Genomic DNA, 18,247 nt, shown 5'->3' with positions numbered 1-18,247 from the left:
TCTCAAGGAACCACCGAATAAGAACATGTATTCAGAATTTTGAAAACGTGTGAAGTGAAGGAGTACCCTTCCCGAAGTCATGTATATACATAGAACAAACTTCCAATTTAAACTGCACTTTTCCCATGACTTTATCCAGAGATCTGCTATTGTGGGCGCTGAGCATACATCTTAAGTTTTAAAAGTCGTTGACAATCTTTTTAAGTTTTAAATCCTTTATTAAACTCGCGAACAAGAAATTGGATCATTTAACAATTAATGTTCATACCTTATTCAGACCAGCTCGGGAAAGAAGCATATATTTATTATTGTGTGCACTGCTTTTTTTTATTGCTAAGGGTGAAAAACAAGAATTTAGGAGTAAAAATGTCCAATTAAAAAATTGAAACCTAGTGCTTGGTTAAAGGTATTTTCTTTATTATAGGTATCGATTTAACTACCATCACATTTCATTCCACCTTGTAAGAACATCATTGAGACTCTAATCATAATTCTTCACATTAAAAATGTAACGAGAATCCACAGGCTCAAGCACCACGGCACATTCTGCTATCCCCCATGGAACTCAATGAGAAGCAAAGGCAGTAAATGAAAGCTTAAAGATAATACACACATAAAAATTCAACTATAACAAAATTTTCTGGCTAATAAATTGGTAACTTCAAAAATGAGAAACTTGCACCTAGTAATCATCCGATGGACCTCATAGACAACATCGCAATTTTGATACAACAATGACTATTAATTCATTTTATTGATTAGTTCGTTGATGTGATCCTCACGGTTCCCCGTGTCTCCACCGTCTTTGTATAGAGTTTTTGATCCTTTCAAACCTTCAGCTGGCTTCTTGAGCTCAAAGGGCCACATAAAACTGACAACTTCCTTAAAATGTGGACCAACATTACAAATCTGATGCACCATGTCTTCTATGCATACAATACCAAACTTTCCTAATTCCTGCATGGCAACGAGTAGAACAATAACAAAAACAATCAAGGGGAAAAAAGTTAAAGGAAATCCAGAAATCAAGAAATACCATATATTAGTATTACCTGCTCAATAATGTTATTATCTGTTAAGGGAACTTTTCGCCTATCCAGCCTCGCAAGTCCTTTCTTGTAAATTAGCTCTTTTATGCTTTTAAGATTCGGATATCTTAAAAAGAAACAAACATTCACAAAATCAAGAACAACCCTTAGCAAGTGATATAGGATTTCACTTTAGTAAGGAACACCATATATACAGGAACATAAAGATAGAAGAAATTGCTAAACAAGGCTTTCAAGAAGGCAGTGAATTCCACCCGATGCATTGAAAGCACTCCACACTGGATGAAATACAATTGATGTGCGAGGAGCAAAGCAACAGTGTGATATTCGTTGGATTAGAACACATTATCATACTGCTTAGCATTATCTTTCCTAAATACTAAGGGTCAATTTGGGTAAATAGCTTAATTAAAGGCTTATTGAATAAGATCCTATGGATAAACTTCTCCATAATAAACACTTAGAAAATAGATAATAAGGTAACATGAATTGAAATTCTACCATAAGATAAAATCAACTTATGTGCTTCAGCTTTTGGAGAAGTTAAATGGGAACACTTCAATCGAAGTTAAGGGTATAAGTTGATTTTACGTTATGATAGAATCTCGATTCATGTTACCTTCTTATGTTCTTTTCCTACAGCAGGACCTGCGTATTAATCACATAAGCACTTATGTAAAAGTTGTTTCTACAATTATACAGGAAATTAGGGTCAAGTGTTTTCACATTATTCTAGAAAACTTATTAAAATAAGCTGAAAAGAAAAAAAAAAAAAACTTACGGATAAACACTCCCAATCACTTACACGAGTTTATACTAGGACATGCATATAAGCTAAAACTACCTATCCCAAATGGACCCTAAACTGATTTTGCCCATGAACACTCCTATTCCAAATCAATATGCAAATACCTGAAACCACCCTATCCCTCACTAACACAGCAAACATAAAATAAACAAACATTAACCAATATCTTACCCATAGGTCACATATGGCTCCACCCTCTGCAGCTTGGCCATTATCCCCTCACTAGGCTTCACAAATACAGCACTGAAAATTTTCCTCAACCCCAAGCTGTACAACACCTTCCTCGTCTTAGGATGCATGTCCTTTTTCCTAAACCAACGGCAAGACACACGTCACCACTTATTCAATTTCACAATTCCAAAAATAAAAAATCAAACCACCAAATATTTTTTTTATAAAAAAAAAAAAGGTAGCAAGATACCAACCCCTGTATCCGAATAACTATCAAGGCGGTGGAGGAGTTACAGTGAGGCACATTCCTCTTCACTCTCCGCTTCATTCTGATAAGGTCCACCTCCTATATATACATCAAATCGAAACAATTAGGTTTAGTGGTTCATTGCAAAGAGTTACGCCAGAGAACAAGTTACCTTGTTGCGATACTCGTGGACGAAATCTTCGGGCTTTTTGATGGATTGGTAGTGTTTGTGCTGGAGCTGTTCCTTTTTCCGCAAGGCCCATGCTTCGCTGTTTTTCCTCTTCTTCAGTATAACCTCAGGGATGTAGTTCAGAGGCTTTGGATCCTCTTCTGCCATCTCTGCAAACGCGCGCGGCGGAGATGGTTGTACTCTTGCGGCGGCGAACGGCGGCGATAACGTAAAGCCCTAAGGTGTGTTTATTTCGGCTTTCGATTTGGTGTTATATAGTGCTCCTTTTTTTTTTTTTTTTGTTCCTTTTTTCTTTTAATTTGATTTTGGTTGCGCGCTTCATTGGGCTGGTCTTGATCCATTGGGCCGAGTTTTTGATTGGGCTTTTTTAAGTTGGACATCTTTTTTAATAAAAAAAATAATATATATAATATATACTGATAAATGATAATAATAACAGGAATATCCTTTTCTTAGGTACACTTTTTCGTGCAAATCACATACTAATTAAATTTTTTATGCATTCGTAAAAAATTCAGAGAAAAATATTGTGAAATCTATTGGAATAAAATATATAACATTAAATAATATGTTTTTTGGCACATGGAACTGGTACAACACAGATTCTTAAAATATATCTAGAGAAAGAAGAAAATATTTCAATTTATAACTGAGCCATGGTGTTTTATTTTTATAGAATTTATGAAATCTTTTACGTGCTTTTAAAATACTTTTAAAATAAAAATAAACAAAGAAACTTTTAAAAATAAACATTACTATTTTCTCTCATTCATCTCTAATGAGAGGAAGACGCATAGAACATGCATAACAAAATTACACTACTTGTCAAACAAAAAATACACTATTTACTAGATTTTCATGCTATTCTTTTTTATTTTTGTGAGCATGTTTTTCGTAATTAATGTCCAATGCAATCACGCATTTGAGTTACTTGAGGGGATTTTTATTTACTTTTTTTTTAATTTATATAATTGGACATTATTAAATTTCAAAATTAAACTTAGGCATTTAAGAAAGGTTCTTGCAACTAATAATTGATTTCAATACATCTAAATAAAACCTTGAATTTAAGTCTTTAGAATGAAAATAAAAACATGATTGAAAAGGAAGACTTCACTAAAGGCACTCAGTCAAGTTTCAAATATTAGTCATCAATAAAATTAATAGTAGTTTACACAAATAAATTAGTTATTATAACAAAGAAAAAGTTCTTGCATTCAAATTATTACAGTGATAATAGGTTCAAGATATTAGAAATTGACTCGTTTAAGCATAATTATAAATCTTGGTTCGATGATCAACTAGATTAATATATTAGATGAGTAAATTACTGATTGAACTGCTTGAATTAATATGTAATAAAATAAATAATTTTAAATTAATGAGTTACTAAAAAAAAAATTCAGATCACAAGTTCAAATCTTGTTTAATTTAAAATCCTCTAATTTTATATATAATTTTCTCAAATTGTGATTTTCTTATAGTGTGCAAGGCCAACAAGCGTAGGAGGAGTTAATGTTCATTTATCCTTCAATCATTCTTAAACACTCGAGTTTGAGTTCAATTTCATTCAAAATTCTCTCAGTTTTTGTAATTTTCTCAAAATGTAATTTTCTTAAAACATGCAAGGCTCAGATTAGCTGGTTAAGTAGTCATTTAGCATTCAACCATTCTTAAACACTCGAACTTCAATCCCATTTCATACAAAATCCTCACATTTTTTTCTATAATTTTCTCAAAACACGATTTTTTTATATAATATGCAAGCCTAGCAAGAGTGGGACAACTTGCTCTACACTATGACAAACATAATATATATATATATATATATATATATATATATATATATATATATATATAAAATATATATGAGGAGGGTTCAAACAACACTGGTGTAACTTTTATTAAGTGTTACACCGCTTAATAACTTTATATTAAATGTGAATTTTAAAAATTCAACCGTTAGATTGAAAGTTCATATATCTTAGATCATATATATTAAATTTTATATTAATCTAAGATAATTTGATACTTCATTCTCATAAAACAAAATTGACGTAATATATACATTTCAAAATATACTAAAATATGAACACCTTAATTATCTTCAAGTTGTTGTTCAATTTTAACAAAATTTGACGTATATGATTTAAGATATATGAATTTTCAATCTAACGGTTAGATTTTTAAAATTCACATTTAATGTAAAATTATTAAGCAGTGTAACACTTAATAAAAATTACACCGGTATCGTTTGAACCCTCCTATATATATATAAACCCTAAACCCTAAACCAATAGGTTCAGTGGTCATTAAGCCTTCAACTATTCTTAAACATTCAAGATTGAATCCCATTTGATTGTAAGTCCTCTCATTTTCTCTATAATTTTCCCAATACATGATTTCCTCATAACATGCCAAGCCAACAAGCGTGAGACAATTTGCACTACACAATGATAGGCATGGAAAATAGAGCAATGACGAATGCATGCATATAAGAGATGCTAGGAATTTTAAGGTTTTAAAAAAATCTAATTGAACAGGTTGCACCATATCAAGTGCATATCCAATAGAAAAAGAAGCTAGAGCTGGTTGGTTCAATGAACATTTAGCCTTCACCAATTCTTAAACACTTGAGCTCGAACCTGTTTCATTCAAAATCCTTTCATTTTCTTGTAATTTTCTCAAAATGTGATTTTCTCATACCGTCTAAGACTAACAAACGTGAGACAAACATGAAAAAATAGAGCAATGACAAACATGTGCCTAGAAGAGATGTTAAAGTTTTTAAAGTTTAAAAATAAATATAATTGAATTTGCTGCATCGAGTTGAGTGCATATCAAATTGAAAGAAAAAAAAAAGTGAGTTAGTGGTCATTTAGCCTTCAACTATTCGTAAACACTCGAGTTCGAATTTCATTTTAATCAAAGTCCTAACATTTTCTATAATTTTTTCAAAATGTGTTTTTCTCATATTATGCAAGGCTAACAAGCGTGAGACAACTTGCACGAAATCATGGTTCCCCAACCAGATAGTGAGTCAATTTTTTGAAACACTACATGCCAATGAATGTATAATTCGTCTAGGTGATAGACTAGTAGTAAATTGTGGAAAATAATAACTACATTTTATATTTTGAAGCTATATTTTGCAAACAAAAGTTACTGGAATTATAATAAATCGATTTACTTATTTAAAAATAACATAATCAAAATTTTAGTAGGTCTAACAGGCATTTAATTTAATTTTCACTTTAAATCATCTTACGAAGGTTTGAAAGAAGGAAAAAAAAATTAAAATTTAAGACCCGGTTGTGTTTCCATTTCCCATTTTTAATTACAAAACTATCATTATTTCTAATCTATTTTCTCTGTTCAAGTATTTGTATATGAAACAAAAATATATATTTTTTCAATATTTCTTGGATAAATATTTGAAAACAAGATTATAATTTTGTAATTAAAAAATAAAAACACAAATAAACTAAGACTACACAAGCCATAATTATGGAATATAATCTAGACAGCTTATTAATGATGTAAAAAAATAAAAATAAAAATAAAAATAAAAACCTATTTCTATCAGAATAATTCGAAGTTATCATTCAATTTCAAGGTGCAAATCTTACGAAGTAATACATGTCACGAAATAACAGTAGAGTATTAACAAGTCTAATGACTTCTATATAAAAATAAATAAATAGAGTCTAATAACCAGTGAGGTTACACAGCAAAACTTGCGATTTGGAGTATCGAAATATCAAAATTTTAATTAAGTAAAACTGACAATAAATACAATGTGATGTTCATCCCTCTCCCTTGAACTGTTGTTACATAGATTTACATTTGATACCTCCAAATCAGGAGGGAAGCAACACATAAAATAATTCAAGACTGAAATATATAACAACGGATTGAAGATAGAGAGTATCATCGGGAGAAGAAACAGACAAAATTCCCATCATCACAAACATCCGAAGCATTACAGTGAGATGTACGGACTATACAAAGAGTTCTCTCTTACACCTTTCCACTTTCCAGCATAAGCAAAGGTTGTCTGCTTTTCAAAGAAGCAAGGGTCGCATGGATTCCAGTTTAGGCTCCAGCATGTTCCAAAAAAATTTCACTGCCAATAAGATCAATACAATCAGTAGGAAAGTAAAATAACTCTGGAAATAGAAAACATGCCACCAAAGCCTGCATCATGCTTATAGAAAACAAAACTTTCAGACTTACAATCATACTACTTAGTCATTAGTTCTTAGATAAACATAAAACTCAACTGCCATCCTAGCTATGCAGTCTCATCCCTGCGAGATTGTTTCTAGGGTTTGAACCTGTGACCTTCCAGTCACAAGGCAGCAACCTTATTTTTGCGTCAAGGCTTGCCCTCTAAATAGCCTCTGTTCTGGGGCTACTGAATTGCCAATCATTTAACAGGGGCTGAGCAGTTTGAGTTCTGGCAATTTTCTCTTGTTTACCATTTATATAGTGTTATCAAAATAGTTGTTCCTTGAGGCAAGATTTGAGAGTCTGGGTATCAATAAAATAAATCAGCAGAGAATCAATATAGGTTGTTCATACCATTAATCTGCTTGTTTGCAAGAGCTTGCAACCTCAGCCTTCTTGTGCATGTGAAACCAAAATTTTCTCATTAGCATTACTTCTCTCTGCTTTAGTTGCAAATACTTTGGCTATCGGTTTTATGCCTCTCCACTAACCAAACTATTTTCATCTTTGCCAGAGACACTACCAGCTTCTTTGTTGCTACTCTTATTAGTTTTGTCTTCATCAGGGTTGTCCTGAGAAGAGCTGACCAATCTCCTGACAAACTTTTTAGATGGAAGTACAGAATCATCCTCTGAACTCCTTTTAGAAGAGGCTGTAACTTTGGGAGTGCTAGAAACCTTTTTCAATGAATCCTTATCAGGTGATTTTGATGAAGTTTCTTCTGCATCTTCAGTGAGTTTGCCAGTAGGCTGTTTAACATTTGAGTTGTCAGGATCTGTATCAGGAAGCATTGCTCGGTGACTAAGGCGCAGCTGGCCCTTATCATTTTTCTGCAGTGCATGCTTAAAAACATAAGACAGAATGCCTACCACACAAAATGGTAACATCGAACATTTTGAAACAACAAAAACACAAATCACATTCTTAGAATATAAGAAAATTCTGTTTTAAATATGTTTTTAATGCCTCAAATTTGAAGTAAATATATTTTTAGTTCTCAAATTTAAAATTGATCTTTAAGTCCTATAATTTAAAAAAAAATAAAAAATAAAAAATAAAAACTTCTTTTCAGGGACAAATCGAGTCTACAATTACATGAAGACAGTAATATCATAACCTTATGTTCCTTTGAGCAAATAAAACCCAAATCATGTAGTCAACTGTCTATAAAATAGTTATAACTTACGAACACCCTCAAGTGAGAAGTGAGCACAACTATGTCACTCACTAAAATAACCTAGCAAATAGGACACTAAATGAAGGAATCGCTTGGCTATGTTGAATCACCATTGAGAAAAACACGAATTACTACGAAATCAGGCATAGAGCTATTGGTAAACTTGAACATGATTCAAAGCTAACAATGAGTAAAATGACATACCTCTATAAGCTTTACATCAATACGATCTCCCACTTTGAAAACCTGGAGGAATGCAAGTCAAATATTATCCCAGCATTATTTGCATACACTGTTAATTTTCATTGGAAAATGAAATCAGAAGAACAAGCTTACATCTTCTGCCTTGGGTAACCAACCTGAACTCAGTTCACTGATATGACAAAGTCCCTACATAAGATGATAAAAAATGTCTACATGTTATATAAAGTTCAGAATTTCATCATTCTATAGAAGCATGCTACTTTTCCTTTCAAAATTTTTTAAAGCATTCTCAAGTGAAATGCAAACAATGAAAGGGAAATACATCTTTCTAATCATCTGAGAATTATAAAACATGATAACATGAAGTATCAGCTCAGCTCTAAAACATATATGAGATTTAAGAAATAAAACAAGCAAAGATACAACTTCATTAGAAAATCCAAAATTCAACTACATTAAAGAAGATATCTAATGGTATCTGTTTCTAAATTATCTACATTTACACTTTTGGCAACCAGGTGGAAGCATGTACCTCTCGTCCAGGTGCTATCTCTACAAAAACTCCATAAGGGGCTATTGATTTGATTTCACAGTTCCTGAAGTATAGAAGGCAGCACAATCATATATATATATATATATATAATTTATCAATAGTTCTCTTTTGTAAACAAAATGGTAATCATTAAAGAAAAACAAAAGGAAATTTTCATAGCTAATTTATGTTTTCAGTCCCTTAAAATATTGTGATTATTTGGCCCCTTCGTTAGTCTTTCATTAGTTTTATCCAAAAAAAAATTTTGCTTATTTTCTAGTCTCTCTAAATATGACCCTCTTTTTTCCGTTTGGTCCCTTATTTTTTTCTTAGTCATCTTGGCACATGACAGAAAACAAATAGAAGTCTAACAAACAGACTATATGGGAACAAAAATAAAAAAAGCAAAATTGAGAACTAAATAACTTGTTGAAAATGGGGACCAAATGGGAGAGTCATGATATTTTGAGGGACAAAAATCATAACTTAAACTACTTTTATAAAGAAGAAATTTGTTAAGGCAAGAAAGAAGAAAATCAAGAGGAAAATAGATCCATTCATGTCATTAAATTTCGAAAAGAAAATCACAAATAATTCTTTTTGTTGAGATTACGATAAGATTGTATCAAGATTATGAGATATAAGCTGAGACTTGCTAGAATATTTAACTGACTTCATTGTAATTATTTCCTTTTAATAGCTGAACATAATTAGACCGACTATCTTGTAGATCAAGTAATATTCTTTCCCTAATTATGGGAAACCCCCATTGTACATGTACAGTACTTCTATATACATGGAAGGGCGGGGAGACTCTCACTCAAGCAAGTTTTCTATCAAACCTTTGTCTTTATTTTCTGTATTAAGTGATAAGTCACTATTTAAAGTCTACTATTTTATAAATTTTATGACATAGAAATATATCATTCTCAAAGGCCTTGGGGGTAAAGACCAGGAAAGCCAGATGAATAGTTCTGAGCCAAAGCATACATACTACTCTTTCATTTGAAAGATAAGAAGGAAGAGGAGGAAGCAGGAAATAAAACCAAAAGGTTAACAACCTACTCCCCATCCCCACCCCACCAAAATAACACTTAGAATTACTTTCCAAGCATTTTGTACGTTATGAGCAGCAATTGACCCATGAATCTTGAAGAGATGCTGAGAAAATGTGTGTATCCACACATGTAATCCTCAATTTATAATGAATAAAGATACAAAATAAGAAAATACAAAAACAAAAGATAACAAGTAATAATGAACAGAATCCCTAATTCCTGCTATACAAATTTCCCTAATTACTAGGGGTGTGCAAAAAATCCAAATTGATCCGAACCGATCCATAACCGATCCGATCCATATTGAAAAATCCGATCCATTTTGAAGAAAAAAAATCCGAACCGATCCACTTCATAAAACCGGTTCAATTATCCAATCCATTTTAACAAAGTGGATCGGTTCGGTTCGGTTTGGTTTTAAAAAAAAAAACGATCCATATGTGAGTAAAAAATGGATAACCACACCGAATCGAACCGATCCAATTTCAAAAAAATCGATCCATATTTATAAAAAAAAACAAACCGATCCATTTTATAAAAAACGGATCGGTTAACCGATCCACTTTTATAAAACGGTTCGGTTCAGTTTGAAAAAAACCGATCCATGAACACCCCTACTAATTACAAAGGGATCATATCAAATCATATATTTAACAAGTCTCTTGCAGATGTTTCACTGTTTAGGAGTACTTAATTTTTCACACTTTCTATCTAATTATTTTTTAACTTGTACTATTTTCGTCGTAGCAATGCAAGCAACAAATCAATATAACTAGAAAAAGTGATTACCTATATATATCACCAATAGTTGGAACCATTGTCAAACTATTAATAATAGCTTTAGACTTCTCTAAACTAGATAGATCTTTTGCAAATATTTTCACCTGCAAAAGCCACGGAAGAGTTATTCATTGTAAATTAACAGAAGAGTAACTGTAATAATCACATAAAAGCACGTATATAAGCTGATTATTCTCGTACAGTGCCATTATCTTCTGTATCGATAGCCTCTACTCCAGATTCTTCAATGATGCTCTTCACTTTTTTCCCACCAGAACCAATTATAAGATTTATTCTATCTGGTTTGACCTATTAAAAATGTGTACATGATAACCGATGGATGATTAAGTGATAACCAATGAAGGGGGAAAAGGAAAGTAACAAACAAACCTTCATAACGTGAATCAGAGGAGCATGCTTGGAAAGCTTTTTGGCGGGAGGAGGTGAGCAGTTCATCATTGCTCCTGGATTAGGCAACAAAAGGGAGAACAAAAGACAGATATTTAAGACATCAACAGCAACCAAAGAAAATTAATTTAATACTTGAAAAATATAAAACAATTTTGGAATTTTACAGAACTACAAGTATTGCTCCCTAAATCACAAGTAGGATTTTATTTCACCAAGAGTGAAGTATATGCAGACTGAATTAAAAATGTGAACAGGAAGATCAAGAGTCATATTTTCTTAACTGCAAACAAAGTAAATGGAAAATATAGAAAATGTTCACCTCTATAGAATTGTTAACGTAAGGGTAAGGAATATCCTACTTATATTTAGTATTTACTAGTTTGGTCCTTCCATGTGAATTTTGAATAAAATATGGGTGTGACTAATATGAATAGATAACCATTAAGTTTAGGTTTTGACAAAAAAAAAAAAAAAAAGAGCTCATTATCCCATCTTCAAAACCCCACTTTTATTTTTTTTTCCTGTGTTGACACCTTTTATCGGGTAAATGTAAAAGTTTAAGTTTTTTTGACTTTTTGTCATTTTACTAAGTGTTCAGAATCTAGAGAGATTTGAGAGAAAATCCAAGAAAATTGATGGATTGATCAAAGTTATTGCCAAGCACAGTGATGCCTATTTTTAAGTTACAAAGTTAGTCAGATTCCCCACCTTACAGTTTATCTAACTAACCTATAACAGAGTACAGTTGTCATATATAATATATAACATATTACAATTGATAGTTAGCTAATAGCTATACCATATAGTCTAAGACTAAGCATGCCACAAGAGACTGAAAGCTCCTACATATAATATAAAAAAGCAAGATATGCAATAATCAGGGTGAAACTAAAGTCCCAAAGTGAGTTACAAAAAACTACTTATATTAATTATCCATGTTTGACATCAACCAAGAAGACAGTTCTAAGATGATAGGTTCATGCTTTGAAAGGTGCAGTTGTTAGATGTCATCTTAAAACAGTTATATAAGCAGCATCCCAAGAATTGAAACAGGCGATGAGGGACTTGCCAACAACCCCCTCTACATATGACTGCCAAAACAAGCAATGCATGCCAGAATAGGCAAACCACAAAGATAGGTTGTAGGCTTTGATAACATGTTAGATTTCATCTTAAATCCAATTGGTATTGAGTGAAGTTGTCCAACACATATGTGTTACACCCTATTGGGAAACACCCAAGTCCTAAATTGACTAGATATATAGCAAACAAAAAGTATATAAGTGGGAGCCAACTCTCACCTTATAAACCGATTTTGTAACGTTGAGTTAAGCTCCAAACCCACATTCTAAGACACCCCAATAATTGAGGCAAGAGATGTGGTACTTCCCAACAACATCAATATGGTGTTATATTACAGTATAAACAAAAAGCTTTTGACATCCCCCCTCCCCCCACGAAAAATCTACAGGATTTAAGAAAAAGAGAGCAAAAGAAAATAAAATTGATAGTGAATAATATGCTTGGATAAAACCCATTACCAATTTATACTGATAAGTAGGTCATGCACTAAAATAGTATCCTATTAAGCATTACTTTCAAAATAAAAGCCTTAACCATATAGGGGAGTTTGGTCTTTCAGAAAGAATGTGTGTACTGTAAGAATATAGTGAAAATTTAAGAAATTAAAAAAAAAATGGAAATGGAAGGAGGACAATAGAGGAAAACTCATCACTGTCAAAATAAAAGCCTTAACCAATATACAGGAAGCTGACCTTCCAAAAAGAACATGTGAACTACCAATGAAAAATATATAAAAGAGTTAGAAATAAGAAACTGGAAGAAGGACATACAGGAGAACAACCTTATGGTTCTAAAGTCCAAAGACTCCAAAAACAAGCATCCTAGGGATTACGAAAGAGGAACAGCCAAGAATGGCCATCAAGGAAACTATGACAGAAGTCTTACAACTACAAGTCATGATCACTAACATTATAAAAAGAAGAAAAAATGGAAATTTCAGTAAATGGACTAGTCAAACAACAGGAAAAGATTTGGATTTTACACTCCTCTAAAGTATTTCATGTAAATGGGCAATTCCTAATTCCAGATCCTCGCTCATCCTCCATACATGTTCTTAAGAAAGTGAATTATAAACCTAACTTAACTTTGCAAAATCGGTTTGTAAGATAAGGATTACACCTCGCTACTATAGCCTTATCACTAGTTGATGTAAAATCTCTAACACACCCTCAAGCCAAGGAATGGACATTTCTAACATGAAATTAGCATAACTAGACAAATGTTGATAGTCTGATAACGACCTAATAATAGGTGTCTAATAAGTCCAACAACAATTAATAATCATTAGGATATACCTTGATACCATCTTAAGAAAATGAGTTATAAACCTAACTTAACCTTATAAAACCGACTTGTAAGATAAGGATTGCATCTCATTTATATATATTATTATGACCTTATTATTAGTCGATGTGGGATCTCCAACATGTATATGAGTTTCTACGTGCTAAATGCATTTTAAGGCACCCTCTGAGTTGAATAATTACATAGGATTAAATTGAATGAAATGCTGCAGACTACATAATACAACAAAGAACTTTTCCCCTAATGGTTTGTGTAATGTGTTTCTCTTTGAGATTAGCACCCACTCAACATTTTAGCTACAAATCACTTGATAGTTGCTACCATAGAGTGATGGAAACACAGTTTATTTTTTTATTTTACCATAGAGTGAGCAAAGAAGGTTTTCTATCTCGGTTGGAGTGTCATTGTTTTTCCTTAATTTTCCTATCCATCTTGTAAGTAGCTGTATGCACCGACTGTCTTCTTACTATTTCATTTGTGATGTCTGTGTTCTGTGAGATTGTAATTGAGCTATCTTAATACCAAATTTAGTTTCATTTCTACTTTATTCCTCTGGTTCCAATCACAAGGAAAAGCTCCACTTATGAAATGTACAAATTCATTAACTGCACCATACATGCAAGTCATACCAGCATGAAGGAAGCTAGTGTTTTAACTTTACCAAGTATATGCTTCCTGCCATCTCTTGCTTGAAGGAGTGCCTTTCTCATGATGGGCAAAGTAATTCCACCCACCTGCAACATGATATATTAATAACCATTAACAAAGAGTACCATAACACACACACACACACACACACACACACATATATATATATATATATCAAATAAAATAACTTATTTAGAAGGGAAAGTGAATAAAAATAACAAGTAGAAGCTAGTTAATAAATAATAAGTGCTCTCCCTTCAAAGAAAATAAGCAGTTTTTCAAAATCCAAACAAGTGAGTAAAGAAGAAATAAGCATATCAAGATATTAGCATTTAAATGTTCATATTCATAATATTTCACCTTAATGTCCATTTGAAATGCAGTTATGCCATCCTCATTTCCAGCAACCTGCATTTTATCATTGTCAAAACATATTTTTTAGCAATATGATATGAATACAATGTTGACCAAATATAAATAAACTAGAAATGAAATTATAGAACAGACCCAACTCCACTCTCCATATTACTTATCAACCACATGATCAGGTGAAGAAGTAAGTATACAAGTTCAATTATGTAAATTACAACCTTGAAATCCATATCTCCAGATGCATCTTCAGAGCCAATTATGTCAGACAGAATAAGTGGAGTTCCATCTCCACCAAATTCCTTGGTGTCCAGTACCATACCCATTGCAATTCCAGCAATTGAACACTTAATAGGAACCCCAGCATCTTGCAATGCTAAGCAACCTCCACAAACAGAAGCCATACTATAATAAAATAAACTTTTTTATATTAAATGTGGAAATATCAAAGGCTCGTAAAAAAGAACAATAGTATAGTGCGCAAAAATATAAAACAGTGAATTAGAGGTGGTAGAATATGACATCCCCCTTAAATAGCAAAAATATCTCATCAACAGCAAAAGAACCATGAGCTTTGGATCTGAGTTCTATACATAAATGCTAAACAACAGCAAAAACAGCATAGCTTCAGAAAGTCTACAGCTTCTTACCCATCACAAAACCATGATTCTGGAACCCAAGACATTTCAGAATTTAGCTTAAAATGTTTGGAGTACAACAGAACAATCAATGTAATTCATGTGTCCCTCGATGCTCATTTTCCAGGGAAACATTATTGGCTTAATTGTATCTTTTGTTACTCATGTTTCACAATGTCGTAAATTCTACCATCCAACTTTCAAATTTTCAACATTGTGTAACCTTGTTAGTTGGTCGTCAAACATCATTAGTTGACCAATAACTGCTACCGTACCGTGACACATTATGCTACGTCATCGATTCATACAAGTGATCAATGTGTCACATTAGCCGTCAATGTGCCATGTTGGTGGTTTACTAAAAGTGTCAAACGATCAACTAACATGGTAGAATATGCGAAATTTTGAAAGTTGGCGGCAAAATCATAAAATATGAATGACAAAAAGTTCAATTAAACTTATAATTTTTTAGCCAAGAACTTTTTTTTTGTTAAATTTTTGTTCTTGTTTAGGATCGTTGTACCAGGCAGGACATGAGTGTTGAGAATATCAGTGTTTTAAATTGCGGGCTGCATTACGTGTTGCAGCTACAATATTGTGGTTCTAGAGCTTCACACAACAACAGACCGCAATTGTGGAATGTGGAGTGATTTCAAATCACGTTTTCCTGCAATACAATGCCATTACAGCCACAACAGAGCCACTACATTCACAACTCGAAGAAGCAAGTGAAAAAAAAGAAGAAAGCAAAGCAGAGCAGATAATTGTTTGAGTCTTTCAGATCTAGACTCCAAGAGGTTCTCCCTACATCTTTGTCTCGCTGTGTGGCTGAATGTGCTCTGCTCTCCACCTTCCTGTTTCTGTTCTGCACTAATGAGGAGGAGAGTAGGGAGAGTTGAAGGGGCTGTGGTTTCATCCATCCATGACTCAGTGGAAAAGGGAGACTATGGGTTTGTGTTTTATTAAAAAAAAAATTATGGCTTGAACTGTCTTCCACGCATGCACTCCATTGCAAGTTGTCCCACACCGCCCAATGTGCACATTCTTTGTGAGCTTCATATGTCAGCCATTTAATTGATATTTATTTAATTAATATATAAGTGATTTAAATAATTTTATATTTATATTTTTAATTTAAAATTAATATTTAGTTATATTGAAATAACTCTAGTATATTTTTAATTGTGTTTCTCTAGTTTTTTTAAATTTATTTAGATTGCATCTTTACTTTTAGGCTTAAATATGTTTTTAGTCCCTCAAATTTAAAACTGATTTATTTAGTCATGTAATTTCAAAAAATCTTTTTTTAATCCTTATATTCAAATTTTATATGAGAATTTATCAAATATTGTCGCATAAAATCTACTTATTAATATCTCTATTAGTAAAAACATCACATTAAACCAAACTAATAGCGTATAATTGTTTCAATTTGTTGCTTTCAAATATATTATTGGTGACCTGAGGAACTAAAATAAGATTTTTGAAAATTACAGAGACTAAAAATAACAGTTATAAATTTGAGTGACTAAAACCAACTTTACCCTAAATTTGAGAAACTAAACATATTTATGCCTTACTTTTATTATAAATGATACAAAATTTTAAAAATGAATGAAAATATTAAATATATAGAAACTTAAACAAAAGATATACTAATAATTATAGAATTTTTTTTAATGTTAAGTGCAAACACATAATAACTTCATGTCACAATCTATATTGCAGTAGCCGCAATGCTCGCAACCGCAATTTAGAACCATAATTGAGGATTATATCATCTTTCACTGTCAGATTTTATTACATTAATTATACATAAATAGAGGATATTTTGTTTCCTCTAGATCAGAACCATAGTTGAGGATATTTTGTCTCCTCTATAAACTGCTATTATGATAATAAATAAATACAGAATATCATATTCTGATTTCCAACATAAAGAATGTAAATTTTGTATTGAAACTTAAAAAGGAAAGAAAATAAAAGGAAAAAAGAAATAACTCACCTTGAAGAGCCATTGCTTTCTGTGATAGTACTCTCAACTCGTATAGTGTAAGGGAAATCAACTTCAGAAGGCAAAATTGGTTCAAGGGATCTCTCAGCAAGCATACCATGACCAATTTCTCTTCTACTTGGGGCACCAATCCGGCCAGCTTCCCCAACACATGAAGGTGGAAATGAATACTGCAAATGTTGAGTTAGTCACAACAATTTTCATTCTGAAATTTTAAGGGAAGAGGCATAAAACATGGATACCAAAAGTTTTGTTGGTGCATAAACAAGCAAAAAAATGAATACAAAGAAAAGAAGCGACAAATGTTCAAAGTTAAATCCAGTCACCAATATCAAATGTTACTACAAGAGTATAGATATATAACGTGGTTGATTTGAGAAAAATCATGATCAGGTGGGTTGGTTTTGAACATAAATAAGAATGGAAAATGAAAGAGAAGAGAATCAGAGAGAAAAATGCAAATGTATTATTCTGCTCTGCCTAGGGAAAAATTCCTTTACTACTCTGAAAACAGTTTATTCAATACAAAGAAAAATAATATCCCCCCTAATTCAAAGTACAAAGGTATTTATAAAGCCCCCTCCACAAATCCCAAATTGTCAAACGAGGCTTCCCAGTAATCAGTCACTCATTACATCTCATTGGTTCCCTTGTCTCCTAGAATAATCTTTTAATATTGGAACCTCTTGGCTCATGACAGTGATGTGGAGCATTTGATGCAGCCACTGCCATGTCATCAACTGAGAACTAGTTGGACCTGCTGAATGGCAGTTCAGAGCGTTATCTTGGCTTTTGGCATCTATAGATCTAATAATGAACTAAACTTGAAAACGGATTACAAGTCAACCCAACCAGTCCAGTTAGGTTTTTTCAAATATTGCTCAGATTTCTAAAAATAGGCAACATCCACAGCCTTACACCAATTTAAAAGAACATAAAAGTAGTCAAGTTCTAAAGATACCTGCAGATAAAACCTCTTGAAATCAGCAACACCATCAAGAGTATCTATTCTTTGCGCCATTTGTTTATCTCCAAGTGTAACAACTGCTAGTGACTGCCAACCAGATAAAGCCAATTTATCACTCAAGTTAAGATGCAGATATAAAAATCACTAAAGGAAGTATTGAAAGTCAAACTCTGAAAAAAGTACAAAAATAAAAATCACATGGTTTTTAGTAATCATGAGATGTTCATTGTACACCTCTAAAGAAAGTGGATTGGAGTCTAATTCTACCTTACGAAACCATCTTGTAAGGTAAGAATTACTCCTCACTTATATACATTATTATGATCATCTCACTAGTTGATGTAGAATCTCCAACACACACCCCTC

The 18,247-nt window shown here is 32.3% G+C and overlaps 2 protein-coding genes across 2 annotated transcripts in view; both read right to left on the bottom strand.

Moving 5' to 3' along the window:
* Positions 1-473: 473 nt before the first annotated feature.
* LOC109802191 (Ribosomal protein L30/L7 family protein) lies at positions 474-2,702 on the bottom strand. Its single transcript, XM_020363432.3, has 5 exons — positions 2,448-2,702; positions 2,283-2,374; positions 2,029-2,166; positions 1,053-1,155; positions 474-957 (listed from the first exon to the last, which is right to left on the bottom strand). The coding sequence occupies exons 1-5, from the start codon at positions 2,610-2,612 to the stop codon at positions 742-744; spliced, it is 714 nt and encodes a 237-aa protein (XP_020219021.1). The 5' UTR covers positions 2,613-2,702; the 3' UTR covers positions 474-741.
* A 3,506-nt stretch (positions 2,703-6,208) lies between these two features.
* The window catches only part of RIF10 (polyribonucleotide nucleotidyltransferase), a 31,543-nt gene continuing 19,504 nt past the window's right edge, over positions 6,209-18,247 (bottom strand). The window contains exons 13-25 of the mRNA XM_020363124.3: positions 17,876-17,968; positions 16,906-17,084; positions 14,484-14,667; positions 14,254-14,301; positions 13,907-13,979; positions 10,837-10,910; positions 10,648-10,755; positions 10,456-10,550; positions 8,609-8,672; positions 8,209-8,262; positions 8,077-8,118; positions 7,050-7,525; positions 6,209-6,591 (exon numbers count right to left, since the gene is read on the bottom strand). Of these exons, the coding sequence (XP_020218713.1) occupies positions 7,169-7,525; positions 8,077-8,118; positions 8,209-8,262; positions 8,609-8,672; positions 10,456-10,550; positions 10,648-10,755; positions 10,837-10,910; positions 13,907-13,979; positions 14,254-14,301; positions 14,484-14,667; positions 16,906-17,084; positions 17,876-17,968 (1,371 nt within the window). The 3' untranslated portion in view covers positions 6,209-6,591; positions 7,050-7,168. The remainder of the gene's footprint in view (positions 6,592-7,049; positions 7,526-8,076; positions 8,119-8,208; positions 8,263-8,608; positions 8,673-10,455; positions 10,551-10,647; positions 10,756-10,836; positions 10,911-13,906; positions 13,980-14,253; positions 14,302-14,483; positions 14,668-16,905; positions 17,085-17,875; positions 17,969-18,247) is intronic.

Source organism: Cajanus cajan, chromosome 4 (genome assembly GCF_000230855.2).
Source record: "Cajanus cajan strain Asha chromosome 4, NIPB_CcT2T_4, whole genome shotgun sequence".
In the NCBI taxonomy this organism is placed as follows: Eukaryota; Viridiplantae; Streptophyta; class Magnoliopsida; order Fabales; family Fabaceae; genus Cajanus; species Cajanus cajan.
Note: the sequence above shows the minus strand (reverse complement) of the source record. Positions and strands in the feature narration are given on the sequence as shown.

What these genes read in the sequence shown, in the direction of transcription:
- LOC109802191 (XM_020363432.3), bottom strand. Translation starts at nt 2,612, where the DNA reads ATGGCAGAAGAGGATCCAAAGCCTCTGAACTACATCCCTGAGGTTATA. An exon ending in ATAGTTATTCGGATACAGGG is followed by an intron (nt 2,167 to 2,282) that starts GTTGGTATCTTG and finishes CCGTTGGTTTAG; the next exon opens with GAAAAAGGACATGCATCCTA. An exon ending in ATAATAACATTATTGAGCAG is followed by an intron (nt 958 to 1,052) that starts GTAATACTAATA and finishes GTTGCCATGCAG; the next exon opens with GAATTAGGAAAGTTTGGTAT.